Source organism: Drosophila willistoni, assembly GCF_018902025.1.
Source record: "Drosophila willistoni isolate 14030-0811.24 chromosome 2L unlocalized genomic scaffold, UCI_dwil_1.1 Seg168, whole genome shotgun sequence".
Taxonomy (NCBI): Eukaryota; Metazoa; Arthropoda; class Insecta; order Diptera; family Drosophilidae; genus Drosophila; species Drosophila willistoni.
In genome coordinates, this window is record NW_025814047.1 from 3,051,269 (window position 1) to 3,064,731 (window position 13,463).

The 13,463-nt window shown below is 39.3% G+C and overlaps 8 protein-coding genes across 8 annotated transcripts; 3 read left to right on the top strand and 5 right to left on the bottom strand.

Moving 5' to 3' along the window:
• Window positions 1-240: 240 nt before the first annotated feature.
• LOC6641067 (putative mediator of RNA polymerase II transcription subunit 26) lies at window positions 241-3,315 on the bottom strand. Its single transcript, XM_002063638.4, has one exon. The coding sequence runs from the start codon at window positions 3,140-3,142 to the stop codon at window positions 596-598; it is 2,547 nt and encodes an 848-aa protein (XP_002063674.1). The 5' UTR covers window positions 3,143-3,315; the 3' UTR covers window positions 241-595.
• A 258-nt stretch (window positions 3,316-3,573) lies between these two features.
• On the top strand, window positions 3,574-4,765 carry LOC6641072 (probable inactive tRNA-specific adenosine deaminase-like protein 3). Its single transcript, XM_002063639.3, has one exon. It carries the CDS (start codon window positions 3,598-3,600, stop codon window positions 4,684-4,686), a length of 1,089 nt encoding a protein of 362 aa, XP_002063675.2. The 5' UTR covers window positions 3,574-3,597; the 3' UTR covers window positions 4,687-4,765.
• On the bottom strand, window positions 4,687-5,479 carry LOC6641073 (28S ribosomal protein S28, mitochondrial). Its single transcript, XM_002063640.4, has 3 exons — window positions 5,180-5,479; window positions 4,987-5,108; window positions 4,687-4,930 (listed from the first exon to the last, which is right to left on the bottom strand). Exons 1-3 carry the CDS (start codon window positions 5,429-5,431, stop codon window positions 4,738-4,740), a joined length of 567 nt encoding a protein of 188 aa, XP_002063676.2. The 5' UTR covers window positions 5,432-5,479; the 3' UTR covers window positions 4,687-4,737.
• A 67-nt stretch (window positions 5,480-5,546) lies between these two features.
• Window positions 5,547-6,614, top strand: LOC6641074 (synaptosomal-associated protein 29). The gene is made up of 2 exons (XM_002063641.4): window positions 5,547-5,891; window positions 5,959-6,614. The coding sequence occupies exons 1-2, from the start codon at window positions 5,624-5,626 to the stop codon at window positions 6,549-6,551; spliced, it is 861 nt and encodes a 286-aa protein (XP_002063677.1). The 5' UTR covers window positions 5,547-5,623; the 3' UTR covers window positions 6,552-6,614.
• Window positions 6,615-6,616: 2 nt separating this feature from the next.
• On the bottom strand, window positions 6,617-8,202 carry LOC6641085 (enoyl-[acyl-carrier-protein] reductase, mitochondrial). Its single transcript, XM_002063642.4, has 2 exons — window positions 7,921-8,202; window positions 6,617-7,855 (listed from the first exon to the last, which is right to left on the bottom strand). The coding sequence occupies exons 1-2, from the start codon at window positions 8,126-8,128 to the stop codon at window positions 6,996-6,998; spliced, it is 1,068 nt and encodes a 355-aa protein (XP_002063678.1). The 5' UTR covers window positions 8,129-8,202; the 3' UTR covers window positions 6,617-6,995.
• A 239-nt stretch (window positions 8,203-8,441) lies between these two features.
• On the top strand, window positions 8,442-10,320 carry LOC6640794 (inactive peptidyl-prolyl cis-trans isomerase shutdown). Its single transcript, XM_002063643.4, has 3 exons — window positions 8,442-8,604; window positions 8,670-9,414; window positions 9,476-10,320. The coding sequence occupies exons 1-3, from the start codon at window positions 8,546-8,548 to the stop codon at window positions 10,037-10,039; spliced, it is 1,368 nt and encodes a 455-aa protein (XP_002063679.1). The 5' UTR covers window positions 8,442-8,545; the 3' UTR covers window positions 10,040-10,320.
• On the bottom strand, window positions 10,297-10,908 carry LOC111518417. The gene is made up of 2 exons (XM_023175040.2): window positions 10,650-10,908; window positions 10,297-10,585 (listed from the first exon to the last, which is right to left on the bottom strand). The coding sequence occupies exons 1-2, from the start codon at window positions 10,876-10,878 to the stop codon at window positions 10,368-10,370; spliced, it is 447 nt and encodes a 148-aa protein (XP_023030808.2). The 5' UTR covers window positions 10,879-10,908; the 3' UTR covers window positions 10,297-10,367.
• Window positions 10,909-11,029: 121 nt separating this feature from the next.
• Window positions 11,030-11,885, bottom strand: LOC6640795 (dynein light chain roadblock-type 1). Its single transcript, XM_002063644.3, has 2 exons — window positions 11,486-11,885; window positions 11,030-11,426 (listed from the first exon to the last, which is right to left on the bottom strand). The coding sequence occupies exons 1-2, from the start codon at window positions 11,507-11,509 to the stop codon at window positions 11,094-11,096; spliced, it is 357 nt and encodes a 118-aa protein (XP_002063680.1). The 5' UTR covers window positions 11,510-11,885; the 3' UTR covers window positions 11,030-11,093.
• Window positions 11,886-13,463: the final 1,578 nt, after the last annotated feature.

Here is a 13,463-nt window from a genome sequence, read left to right on the forward strand (position 1 = left end):
TGTGATATGTGTTTACGCGAAGCCAAAAAGCATTGATTACAATTTCTCATGTGTATAAAGCGTTTTCTAAAATTTGTTTCTTAACTAAAACCTAAATTTGTTTGTCTAAATTAATCAACAATAGAGCAGTTTCAATATCTATATGTATGTATATGTAAATTTCTTTTGTTTGTTTGTATAATTTTTTGTATAAAAGCGTCCAGTTGCCTTAGATTTGTTTTAAAAAATTGAGCATAGACATTTAAAATTAATACTTAATTAAAGTTTAGTTGATATGATGACTTTTCTTATACTTAATACAATAATTATCTGACGGGGGTGGGGGGAGTATGCAAAGATCAACATCGATTAAAAGCTATATCCATTGATGATGGAGAGGGGAGGAAGGTTAGGGGCATTAAGCGTATTACATACATGGATTAAAATAAATTAATAAAACAACTTGTTAAACAATCACAAGATAAACATAACTTAGCATTTGGACTGCACAAAATACGGATATATCGATCCAATTTAAGTGTCCATTATTAAATTATATAATACGAGTAGAGTATTAAGCGTTATACGGTGGATTATTTTCAATCTTAGTAACTAATCACTGCTGCGGCGATGGTGAGTTTCGTTGTAGAACATTATTTATTCGCATTCTCAGGGGAGAGAAATCAATTTTCTTGAAACGCGGCAATGAGGCAAACTTCTTGGTATTGCCAGTTGAGGATGTGGCTCCTCCTGCTCCACCTCCTCCAGTTTCACTCGAGACCACCGATTGGGTCATAGGTGGTGCTGGGGCAAGGAGTTGCTTATCCTTTGCCACTTTACTTGGTGAATTACCGAATTTGGCCAAAGTTGCATATTTCTGGAGCAGACGTGTGGCCTGTTCGGCAGCCTGATAGCAATTCTCATAATCATCTCCCTTGTCTTCGGTTGCCACTTTAACCAGTTGCTCTTGTGGCTTAGGAGACGATCCTTTCTCTTGGCTATCATCGAATTTGAAATCAATATTCTTAAGTAGACTTAAATTTAAGACATCTCCTCCAGCTGATCCTTCCATCATTAAATCGTTTTCGTTAATATTATTATTATTGTTATTATTATTGTTGTTGCTGCTGTTGGAGCTAGTTGGACGTTTGCCTGCATGGGTTACGGCATAGACACCCTCGGAAATCTTATGGGCGGCAGTCTTCTTATTGTTGAAACTCTTAGTCTTATGGCGCTGTTCAATTATTTGCTGTGGCGATGATATATATAGATTCTCCTTACGCTGACGACCCAATTTGGAGCTAACCAAATGACGGAGATTCGATGATGGATGATGATGGCGCTTTGATTTGAGGGAATCACAGCTATTCGGATAATAAGAGGGTATCTTATCGTCAATACTAATAATGGATTTCCTAGGCGTTTGATAGTAATCCTCCTCGGCCTGTTCCGCCTGGCTGACACTGGACATATTTTTGGGTGTACCCTTCTGGGGCAAAGTTGGAAGCAATGGAGATTCGGTGGGTGTGCTGGAGCTTAAACCAAAGTGTACTTGTCCCGTTTGCTGTTCCAGTTCTTGGGCCGCTTTGATGGCCAGCAAATTCTCATAGAGATGCTCGGCAAAGCCATTGCCGGATACCAATGCGTCAGTGTTATTCAAGGAGCTGGCATTATGCATGGGCTCATAGATGGCACTTTCATTCGTCAATGTCAAGGATTTGTTGGTGGTAATCGGCGGTTGCCGCAGCTGCTGCTGCTGCTGCTGCATTTGTTGCTCCTCAGTGTTTGTATGACAACTGCTAGAAGATGAGGTATACGATTTGGTAGAGTAACCCGAAGATGTGGATGAACCGGTACTTCCTGTACTTATTTGCGGTTGAACTGGAACACCCTCCTGCTCATCCTTTTTCTTGATGGGAGCCATCACACAGTAGCCAGTAAGATCGTCTACCAAAATCTTATTCTTATTCTTCACCAAACTACTATGCGGCACGGCACCATTGGCGCCAATTAGATTAATTGTGGATGTATTACAGGCAGAGAAATTGAAGTTGTGCGGCAACTGCTCGGACACATTTAAACTCTCGAGGGAATCGGCTTTGGTTATCAAACGCCGAGCAATCTCAGCCACCAATTGCTGTCGTGTTTCCTTCTCATCCACTGGCTCGATGGCCGACTCATCCAAGCTTATGTTGAGCTCTACATCGCTGGCTGACTCATTGGTGGGAAGGAATGCCTCACCAAAAGTGTCCAGAAAATTGAGCTTGGAGAGATCAGGACTGGAGAAACTATTACGTTGGGATTTATTTAATTGGTTCACACTGGAACGTTTTAGTGGCGGAGTAGGAGCATTCTCATAGAGAATCACTTTCTCTTCCTCCTGTTTTTGCTTGCCATTGCCGAAGATGTTATCCAACATATTTTTATACTTCTTTTTCTTGGCCAATTCTGACTCGGGATTGGTGGAGCAACGAGGAATCTCACTCAAACCTGGCTGATTACACTCAAATGTGTTGATCCTCTTGCGATAGGGATGGGCTTGGGGCAAGGGCGGCGGCGTAGGTGTCTCCATTTCTTTAGACGGCTTCATCTCTTCATAGATGCCTGAGGCCAGAGAAGCTCTGGAGATGCGACTGCCATCAAAGATTTCCTCATAGATTTGTGAGACGCGAGCCGAAAAATTGCTCGAATCCAAATGACTGGTTTCGGGTAAATTGGGCAATGGTCTTGGTATACGACTCAGTCGCCGCTGTTCGAGGAATACCTGTCGATAGAGTTCGAGATTTTTAATGGATTTCTTTACCCATTTCATGTGCCGACGACAAGCCAGTTCCGTTTCCAAGGCAAAGTATATAAAACAATCTCGACGATTCTGCATCCAAAAGAGTCCATATGAGTGCTGCTTGGTTCGCGAGGTGGCCAAACTGATACTGACGCCAGGAACATTAACAGAGATGCTTAGCAGCTTTGCCGACTCATTAAATTTCTCGGACCGATCGGGATATTCCTCTTGAAAACTCAGACGCAAGAAGCAGGGCACACATTTGATGGCTTCAATTTTTACCTGACATCTGGTCCAGGTTTTATAGCGCAGGGCCAGCGCCCGCTTGTCGTGTGTATCCAGTTTGACATCGAGACACATGGAGATCTCATTGTGATCCATCTCGGTGGTGCTAATTGGCGGTGGTTAGTGGTGGCGACGTTGTGGTTGTGCAGGTGGATTTGGGTGGGTTGTGATGAGTGATTAAAATGAAAAGTGGTAATAAACTCCAAAACTGGGTGAGATTTTTACATCTTTTTTCTTCTGATTGCAAAAGTGAGCTACCAGATCTGGTAATTTCCTTGCGAAAAAGGATTTGCGCACACTACGTCATTTACTCCCTTATGCCCATATGACACACCAATAGGCACCGCAGAAAAAACAACTGTATTTTCTAAATGTATATTGATTGGTTTCAAAGTACTAACAAATAATTAGTGCAGACTTAGTTTTAACGAATTTCATTTTTAAATTAATTTGCGAAAGGCAGTTTAACAGACAGTAAAGCAGTGCTGGTTAGCCATCGCATCGGATAAATGTAGTGTCATATCAATGAAGTCAACAATGCTGCCAGATTGATGGACGCTTCACACATTTATAAGGAAATTATGGAGCTCTTGGAGGAACCTGCTCCGCCGCCTTCAAAACGTTTAAAACGTCTGGAGCCATCCATACGCATTAAAGCTATTCTCTCCGATGACTATTCCAAGGATATACCCCTAGTGCCCGCCTACTCTTGCCAGCTGGAAAGTAAACAGCAATTGCAGATTGTAATCAAAGAGCTCTCCCAGAAACTGCCTCATTTCCAGCATTTAAAACGAGTTAATGACAGAAATGTGCTTTTATGTCCTACATCCGAGATAGAGGACACACTGGAGCAGCACCTGGAACGTCTTGCTTTCAGTGAGGAAGTTTTACAGGCTCTGCTACGACAAATTCAAGTGGTGGAAGTGCCCTCCATTGGCCCACGCTTGAGAACCCAATATGAGAAGATGCTTAAGTACTGGCCTTGTAAATTTCATCCCGATCACTACTATGAATCCCTGCAAAATGGTAGCAATTTCTCTGCTACTCAAAGAACTTTTCACAACCAAATGGCTCAGTTGCTCGAGAAGCTATCCACAGAGATAAACTCCAAGCAGCCAGTAGGCATTTGTGTGGATCCTCGTGGTCCCAGTATAGTAGCCATAGCTGGTTCACAAATGGACTCTAAAAATCATGAACATTGTCCCATGTCATTGGTGGATTTTGTGGCACGAAGTCAAAAGGGAGGAGCTCTAACTACGACTGAACAATTTGTGGAAGAACCAGGTGAAAAATTAAGTGGCATACCCAAGAACTACTACGAGTACCTTAAAGGGAGTGACGCCTTTGTGCATTTGCTATGCGGAGCAGAGGTTAGCCGACAGAGTAGTGATCCCATTGCGGGTACTGATAATCTGTCAAAATATGGACCTTATCTCTGTACTGGCTATGATGTCTATTTGCTTCAGGAACCCTGCCTCATGTGCTCCATGGCCTTGGTGCACAGTCGTGCCAAGCGCATCTTTTTTCTCCAGACATCAGACAATGGAGCACTTCTAACACGCTTCCAGTTGCATACGGTAAAGGAGCTAAATCATCATTATGAAGTGTTTCAGTTTACCAGAGAACAGGACATTAGTTGATGACAATGAATAATTTCTTTTTGTTTTTAATAGTTTGTAGATTAACATTTTTTAGAGTAAACTTTCAATGTCAATTTTAGGCGTTTGTTTTGTTGTTGTTGTTTGTCTAGCAGGTGAATTGATCAATCCTAGTAAGTGGCAATCAGCTTCCAAAATTGTGATATCCTTAGAAGAGCCCAAAAATTTTGTAGACAACTCCAGATCTTTGACACGAAGGCGAACTCGAGCTCCACGCACATAGTCACTATAAATTAGAATGTCATTAAAATCCAAATACCAGATGCCATTAGGTTCACTTACCTCCCATTCTTAGCTGGTCGAGTGCATACACAATGAAATTTCCAACCAAAGTCTATATACAGATCATCACCCACCACATGGAAAATTTTTCCATTCACCACCTTGCCCTCGGCACTGCCCAACTGCAAATAGAAGTGGATATTATATAAACATTGTTGGAACAGGTGGAGCTGAGTTATTGGCTTCCACTTACGTCTATGAACTTTGATTGGCGTAGCAGTGAGGCAAAGGTCTGATTGTCCTCTGGCGGAAGCTCTGGTTGTGCTGGAGCAGTGTACTTCTCAAATGCTTTGGCAAATCCTCCCTTTTCCGGCTGGTCAGATGTTCCACTAACATTTGCGGAGTCACTGTTTAGCAGGGTTCGAGCCACTGATAGCTGCCTAATTCTCATGTGGCAGGGGCAAGTCCTGCTAATGGACCGGCTTATTTTATACAGCAAGGACATGGTCTTTTTAATACTCCTAAAGAACGTTTTTTGCGATGGCACAAAAATCGATGACGAACATCGATAGCACTTTATTAGTTTTCATAGGGGTTGCCAGAACAAGAGAAATTAGTGGGAAAACATCTGGCAACACGAACACAAAAAAAAAATAAATTAATAAAGTAGCTTAAGTTTTATATTTCGCTCCATATCATGGCCAACAATTACTTGCAGCCTGTTAATAATCATTTCACCGATGACTTTGATAAATTAGCTGATGTGGATGATGATTTGTTTCTTAAGAACACTCGCCCCAAGCCCAGCCAAAGCCAGCGCAGCACAAATCCATTCGAGAATGATAACGACGATGGTGACGAAGACTCCCCCACCGCCTCCTCGATAGCTGCCCAACGCCAGGCGTATGCTGAGAAACGTAGAGCAATCGAGCAACGTACTCTGGACTCGACAAATAAAAGTTTAGGTAACAAAAACATTGACATTTACATAAACTAAGGAGTATCTAACTAATCGCTTTTATCATTATTCAGGGTTGCTCTATGAAACTGAGGAAGTGGGCAAGGCCACGGCCGTGGAGCTGGCCAAGCAACGGGAACAATTGGAAAAGACCTCGCAACATTTGGATGAAATTCAGTCCACTCTACGATTTAGTCAACGTCATTTGAATGGTTTGAAAAGCGTTTTCGGTGGCCTGAAAAACTATTTATCTGGCAATCGTGATCAGCCTCCAACGGCCACTGCCTCACCAACAGGTAGTCAAACATCTTCGCAAGAAGCAAATTCAAATATAGCCAGCGGTAGCAGCAGGGCTGTTCCACAGCCTCAAGCGACATCGGCGGCGCAACGTTATGATAATCATCCAGTAAGTCGTCTACGTAGTGACGCCAGTTCAAGCAGTGCATCAATGCAACAGCAACGGGGCAATCCCTTCCAGGCCCAAATAGATTCGAATCTTGATGACATGTGCGATAATCTTTCACGCCTAAAATTCCTGGCCACCGATCTGGGTACTGAGATTGAATCGCAAAATGAATTGCTTGACAATATGAACTATAAAATTGAAGATGTCGACCTTAAGATGAACAAGCAGAATAAGGAGATAAAGAAATTGCTGACAAAGTGAATTCCGAAATTAATTAAAATCTTTAATGTGCATATATAGCTATAAATAATTTATTCATGTGTATGTTTGTTTAGCATTCCTCATTTATTTGTTTATTTAGTCTATTTTGTATTGTTATTTTCGTTTAAGCCTCAATATCATTTGGCATATATATTGATTTATACTATTATTACAATTATACTTTACATATATATATATGCCATAAGTGTTTGCTATATCATTATTGTAAAAGTAAATAAAAAAATAACTTTTTAACTTTTAATATCGTATAGTTAAATGCTGTAAAACGGTCGCAATCTGCGCAATTCTTTGTTTTTAGAAGTTTCTTTGTTTATAATCTATGTAATCAGATATTTGCTATGTCATGCAAGTCGAATGGAAAGACAATAGTGACTAGACAAACATTTCGAGTGTAGACAGATGTGCCTACTTGAGCTATGACATTCAATTATTCATATCAAGAATAAATTTTTTACCCGTAAATCCTTCAAAACTGAGAGCTGCTTTGGCAGATTCCTTAAACTGCTCTAGAGGCACCATTTCACATGCTGGTCCCACAAATTTTCCTTCCTCCATGAGTTTTAACAAGTCCTTAAACATTTGGGTACGTTCAGGTTTATCATGGTTCTTTGTATGCCAATCTGAAACTGCGAATCCTCTAAATGCCAAGTCCTTAAAGATTAATGGCCCAGTGGGCACCTCAATGGGCTCGCGAGACATGCCACCATAAGTGACCATAACACCATGATGATCGAGATGACGTGCCAGTTCGGTGGCACTTTTGCCGCCGACACAATTAAAGGCTAGTTTGGGGCGACGAAATTCACCAGATTTAAAAATATCGGTAGTCCGAATCTCCGATTCAGTGAGGATAAGCGAAGCTCCCAACTTTTTCATTTGATCTCGGAGCACGTCTATCTCCTTTCGATCACGAACAATGCCAATGCTTTTAAAGCCCCATGCGAGGCACAACTGATGAACAGCCTGACCCACAGCGCTGTTAGCACCATTATGCAAGACAGTATCTCCGGGCAAGAGATGGACAAAGTCTTTGAGCATGCGATAGGCAGTGCAGGGATTAATGTATATAGTGGCTGCTTCGGCTAAACCAACTTTCTCGGAGACGGCTAGGAGCTGATCCTCTTGGTATATAGTGTGAGTGCTCCATGCTCCTGCGGTATTGACTAATGGAATAACATGCTGACCATTCTGCAGACCTTTGACCTCATTGCCAATGTCAATAATCTTGCCTACAAATTCGCTTCCTGCGACAGTCGGCAATTTTGGCTTTATGGGATACCTACCTGGGACACAGGAATCATTATAATTACATTGCATACTGCGTGATCATTGTGAGATTAGTTCTCACCCTGTATAATATTGACGTCCACCGGATTGATGGGTGAGGCGAGTATCTTGACTAGAACTTGTTTATTCTTGGGTTTCTCCACTTTCTTTTCTACCAATTGCAATACGTCTAATGGTTCGCCATGGTGCTCATATTGCAGGGCTTTGGCCAATACGGACATCGACCGACCCAATGTCCGTGAGTATGGAAGCAATGCTGGGCGCAACATTTCAACAGATGAAAATCATGAAATCCAAGATCAGAAAAAAACTACCATTATCATTCTATATTCGCCGTAACTTTTTGCCCTCTCGCCGTAAGTTAATAATATACACTGCGCGTCATCAGGATAGCACACTTTTGTATTTAATAGTTTTCGCTAATTTATTTCAAAAACTAAAAGAGTTAAAATTACAAAAAATGTTGTAATTGGGCTGTGTGGATTGGAGCATTATCTTGTTGAAAAAAACATTGCCAATTTGAAAACAGATTTTTAAAGTCTCCTTACCATCGATAGATTTGACTATCGATAGCTGTCACCATCGATAGGTTTCACTATCGCTATTTGTCAAAGCGGGCAAAGATTTAATTGTTGCTAATATATACAAATATTGTTTGAACAAATTTGCAAAGAAGTGCACTCAAGATGGAGGAAAAATACGGTGAATTTGGCACTCAGCTGCTCAAGACACCTGTCTCATTTGGGTAAGATTCATTGTGCATTTTAAATGTGTTATTAAGCACGTGTTAAACTTGAGCTCTGGTTACAGGGAACTTATCGACACTGGAGCCCAGTTTGAAGTGGACCTGTCGTCTGCGAAAGATGAGTTCAACATGATGGACCTTGATGACAGCGACGATGATAATGAGGCGGATGTCAACAACGAGGAGCTCGTCTCGCCTTGGACTCATTCATTTGAGGAACTAAAACGCCTTATGGTGCCCGTGACGGAGCATATTCATAAGCGCATTACCCGCAAGGGTGAGAAGGAGCTTGGCTTGGTGCCGGATAAGGCTCGGGTAGCTGTGCGTTACAGTGCCTACTGGGAGGGCGAGGGTGCTCCCTTTGACTCGTCATTGCTGCGTGGAACCAAATATGAATTCGAAACTGGCCAGCATATGGTCATCGAAGGCCTAGAAGCTGCTGTACGCACAATGTATCCCTTTGAGCAGGCCGAATTCATTATTTCGTATCATCTGTTGTTCCGTGACTTGGGTTGCCCACCCAGGATAAAGCCCAAGGCCGATGGCTTATTCAAAATTGAAGTTGTCAACTTTACTCTTGTTGGCGATCGCGAAGCTTTGGACAAGCTGCATCCTGAGGATCAGAATAAGTTCAATATTGTATATCCCAAAGCACTAGATATGCACTTGTATGGAAAAGATTGCGTTAAACGTCAGAAACACCAAAGTGCAATCACAGCCTTTGAAAAGGCAATCAGTTCGCTCAACTATTGCCGCCTGGCTGATGATAAGGATGAGGCAAAGCAAACCGATCTTCTGATTACCTTATATGTAAGTCGGGAGGTACATGTATAATTATTTGCATTCTTAAACTTATGTTTGTTACTTTTAGCAAAATTTAATGGTCTGCTGCAATAAGTTAAACCGACCACAACGTGTCTGCATCATGATGAAAGCCTTGAATCGCATAACAAACGAGAATCCCTCTGGAAAATCGCTTTACCATCATGGTCGTGCGCTGGCCGCCCTCGGTGAATATGATCGCGCACGTGCCGAGTTTCTTCGGGCTCAGGAAAAGCATCCGAATAACAAGGAAATATCGGAAGAAATACTTAAATTGGATAAACGAATCACTAACTACAATCAATCCTCACGAGATATTTGGACTCGAGCACTTGGTCTCGAGAAAAAAGAAACGAGTGCAACAAATGCAAATCCATTATCATCCGATGATGAGGATGTCGATGAACATCAAAGAAGATTCAAAACTGAATGCGATGCAATGATTAAACAATTTGCTGAGACATCAATTGAATCGCTTGCACTATCCCGTAACTCATATACGCCAAAAGAATTTCAAGTTTTGCTCAAGTTGGCTAAAAAGAACAAAATGGCGTTGAATGCATCGCGCTTGAATGAAGATGTCATTACACTAGCCAAGCTAAAGATTTATTGAATGGATAAGAGTTCAATTGAAATAAAGTTAAAAGTGCCTATAAAAGATTTATTTTTAGTCTTAAGATAAAGCCATTTACTTTGCAACTCTTTGACTTAATTTTTCTCCTGTAAGCCGTACCTATATTTAAAGGGTATCAATAATATGTAATCTCAAAACTATGCCAAACTGAAAAGACGTAACTATGTTTAAATACTTATGAAAAGCCAATGAAGATTTTTAAGTTCCTATTCATAAAAATGAAATATATGAGAGCCAAATATAAATATATATACTAAAAATTACCCTCAGCATAGTATGTAAATTATTTCCATTTATCTCTGTTTTCTCAATTAACTAAACGTTCTGTTTGATTCTTCATTTGCAATTCTTTGGCCAGCTGTCGATGGAGGCAACACACACAGCCACAGTCATTAATATGCTTTGGGTCTAACACATGAACATGGATTTCCTGTAGGTCCAAATTAGTTGGATCGGTGGTATATGTGGTTGTTAGGGTTTCCCTCTTTTCGCATTTACAAAACAAACAAGTGCATATAAAGAAGCCTAGAAAACGTGAATAAAAACTTGAAGTGACTTCAATCAATATATATATCAAACAGATACTTACACATGGTGATAATCCAAAGACCTAATATTACAATTATCCAAGTCTGATGGCCAGTAATATACATTAGCAAATGATGTTCGCCATCGGAAGTGGTTGAATTACGATGAAACTTGGTTGTTTCTATGCCCGTATAGATACCCATGATGTTGTGTACCATGGTGACATTTACCAAATCTGCCAGGACTCGCTGATCAGGAGTGGCTAGAAGTAGAAAAGCAATTTCCATCATATTTCTTGTGACTTGTTTCTCAAGTGCCTGACTATGGACAACTGTCGTTTTGTAGTCCAACTATTTCTTTTTGGTGTCGCGATTAAGATAAGAAAACAGAACTTAAGTTTTGTTAGAGCATATGTTTTAAAACTAATGATTAAGCGAATGATTTGTTATTTGAATTGCATATCTTTATTGCAGAAAGAAGAAAAGAAACTTAAGGAGAGCTAGAGTTAATGCATATCCATAGAACTGCTTAAAAATGTATCCACTGGATTCTGTATGACCAGGACAGTGATTTTACCATCGGGCAAAATCATGACTTCATGTAATTTGGTTCGTACCCGCAGCAAAGTCAATTTCTGTGGCGGATCCAACCTATTGAGAAATGCCGAGCACTTTTCACGCAAATTATCATACAAACAGGCATGCTGCAATGCATCCTGACTTTGCATGGTGGTCTTAATGGGCACACCGGAACGATTCATAATAAGAAGCTCTTCGACTCCTGGTTTCTCCAGCAAACGGCGTTCCACTTCATTCACATAGCTTTGAGTGCGCTTGGACTGGGCATAAAAGAAGATTATAAGGTCTAACAAATAAATGGAGAAATCTGGACGATTACCTCTGCATCCACATTAGACTGCATTTTGCTTTTTTCCTGTTTAATGCCGTGTGTCTCCTAAATTTATAACTATACGTTTAAGTAAGATGTTGACAATGATTTTGAAATCATTACATGCTTTGTTTATTTTTATTTGGACAAAAAATTCGATATTTGTATAATATAATTGTTTTTATTTTCAACTTAAAGCCTTCATCTAGTGCTCCATTGTCGTAAATTTGATTTGTTAACCTCTTTCTTAATTATCAGTCAACACAATATCCATTAGATGTTGCCGTACACCATCTAAAACCATCCAGCTCATCCATTCTGATCGAATTAATCAAGTTACTTATTATTAAAATCAGAAAAATATAAAAAACTCTAGCCATTTTAGAACTTCTGCTTTGTAAGTATTTAGATTAAGTAATGGAAAGAAACGGGCAAATGAAAATTTAAATTTAATTTACAATTCGTTACATTTAACTTGGCAAAGCAAAACAAATCGTTAAGAATTTCATTCACATGGAGAAAACTAAATTTAGCCACAGCAACGCTGAGATCTTTGCTGGCGGTGGGCGTTAAGACGCGTTCGGTTACTTTGGACGCGGGTTCAAATCCGCTAAGAGCCATTTCTAATAGTAAAGTTTTTTCTCTTCACAATGAATTTCAAGAGCCCCTCACTTTGGCCGGATTAATTTCTTCATAATTAATGCCGATTATGCGCGAGGCGGTAGAGTATAAGATGGTGGGAATTCGCCTTCGGTGCCCATAACGGTTTACTTAAATCCGCGGGAATACTATCATCCTTGTTTCCCTCCACAAAAATTAATTTTTTTAAATTATTTTATATTATTTTATACCAATTTTTAGTTTAACTTAATAAAAAACCCACAAAGAATTTATAAATAATTAATAGTAGCTACGACTATACCGTACTATATACATTTAGATCAAAGATAGTCCTATCTTACAATGTTTTTCCCTATTTCCTAAAACCAAATAAAAACTAATGAAACGTCATTTATAAGAAACTTAGAATCTTGCTTATTCTTTTAATTTTTTTTTTGACTCTGATGTTATTTTGCAACTCTAGTTCATACGAACTATTATTATTGCATACGAAAGTATAGATAAATAGCCGTCTAATGAGTTCTTTTGAGTAAATATATGTATATAAATTATGGCAAATGGCCAAGATTAAAATAATAGAACTCATTTTTCATGTTTAACATTTAGGAATCTGTGGATAAATTAAAGTGTACTACCTTATAGCTTCAGCTTGAAATGGTATATTAAAGCCCCAAAATGTATCTAACAGGCAAAAGGAAGCTTTTTCGACACCATAAAGTAAATATATTCTTAATCAGCATCAACAGTCAAGCGTTCCGCCCGTACAAATGAACATCTAGGTATCGATGTAGATAGAGTAAATAGAGGAGTTAGAGTTACTAAATTTGATAGGCAGACTCATGTACTATGTACTATGTAGTATGCAAAGCGACTTACGTACTTTTATTATGCAACATCAAAAATTGTTTATTATGTACTATATTGTTAAAATATCTTAGGTAAATGAATGGATGAGTAAAAATGTGAAAATCTTTCTAGAACCAAATATTTGGACACTCAAAAGATATTCTTTTGGGCTCAGAGCTTGTTTTTTAAGAGGTTCATTTGCAATGGTATTTTAAATTATACCATTCCAAAGAGTATCATGAGGTTTTGTCTATACTTCTAAATTTTGTCCTATATTATTGGTGATATTAAGAAAAAGAATTTGTAAGCTATATTTTATGGACCTTCATTTAAATGATAAGCAGCACAATTTGTTCAATAAAAACAATTTACTAGATTAAGAATTGAAAAGAAAAATGTTCTCTAGTTTCTAGTTGAAATTTGGGAAATTAAGATTAATAAGAACCACCCTATTTATCTTTCACAAAAACACAATTTATTCCATTTTTTGTCTCATATTCTTTCATTTTCTTTTTATTCA

Bases quoted from the DNA above. Each gene is read 5' to 3' on its own strand.
- LOC6641085 (XM_002063642.4), bottom strand. From the start codon at position 8,128: ATGTTGCGCCCAGCATTGCTTCCATACTCACGGACATTGGGTCGGTCG. The intron at 7,856-7,920 runs GTGAGAACTAAT...CCTGTGTCCCAG, and splicing joins GGACGTCAATATTATACAGG to GTAGGTATCCCATAAAGCCA.
- LOC6641073 (XM_002063640.4), bottom strand. From the start codon at position 5,431: ATGTCCTTGCTGTATAAAATAAGCCGGTCCATTAGCAGGACTTGCCCC. The intron at 5,109-5,179 runs GTAAGTGGAAGC...TTCTATTTGCAG, and splicing joins GCCAATCAAAGTTCATAGAC to TTGGGCAGTGCCGAGGGCAA. The intron at 4,931-4,986 runs GTAAGTGAACCT...TCTAATTTATAG, and splicing joins CGACCAGCTAAGAATGGGAG to TGACTATGTGCGTGGAGCTC.
- LOC6641067 (XM_002063638.4), bottom strand. From the start codon at position 3,142: ATGGATCACAATGAGATCTCCATGTGTCTCGATGTCAAACTGGATACA.
- LOC6641074 (XM_002063641.4), top strand. From the start codon at position 5,624: ATGGCCAACAATTACTTGCAGCCTGTTAATAATCATTTCACCGATGAC. The intron at 5,892-5,958 runs GTAACAAAAACA...ATCATTATTCAG, and splicing joins CTCGACAAATAAAAGTTTAG to GGTTGCTCTATGAAACTGAG.
- LOC111518417 (XM_023175040.2), bottom strand. From the start codon at position 10,878: ATGATGGAAATTGCTTTTCTACTTCTAGCCACTCCTGATCAGCGAGTC. The intron at 10,586-10,649 runs GTAAGTATCTGT...CACGTTTTCTAG, and splicing joins TCTTTGGATTATCACCATGT to GCTTCTTTATATGCACTTGT.
- LOC6641072 (XM_002063639.3), top strand. From the start codon at position 3,598: ATGGACGCTTCACACATTTATAAGGAAATTATGGAGCTCTTGGAGGAA.
- LOC6640795 (XM_002063644.3), bottom strand. From the start codon at position 11,509: ATGCAGTCTAATGTGGATGCAGAG. The intron at 11,427-11,485 runs GTAATCGTCCAG...TTTTATGCCCAG, and splicing joins AGTCTAATGTGGATGCAGAG to TCCAAGCGCACTCAAAGCTA.
- LOC6640794 (XM_002063643.4), top strand. From the start codon at position 8,546: ATGGAGGAAAAATACGGTGAATTTGGCACTCAGCTGCTCAAGACACCT. The intron at 8,605-8,669 runs GTAAGATTCATT...CTCTGGTTACAG, and splicing joins AAGACACCTGTCTCATTTGG to GGAACTTATCGACACTGGAG. The intron at 9,415-9,475 runs GTAAGTCGGGAG...TGTTACTTTTAG, and splicing joins ATCTTCTGATTACCTTATAT to CAAAATTTAATGGTCTGCTG.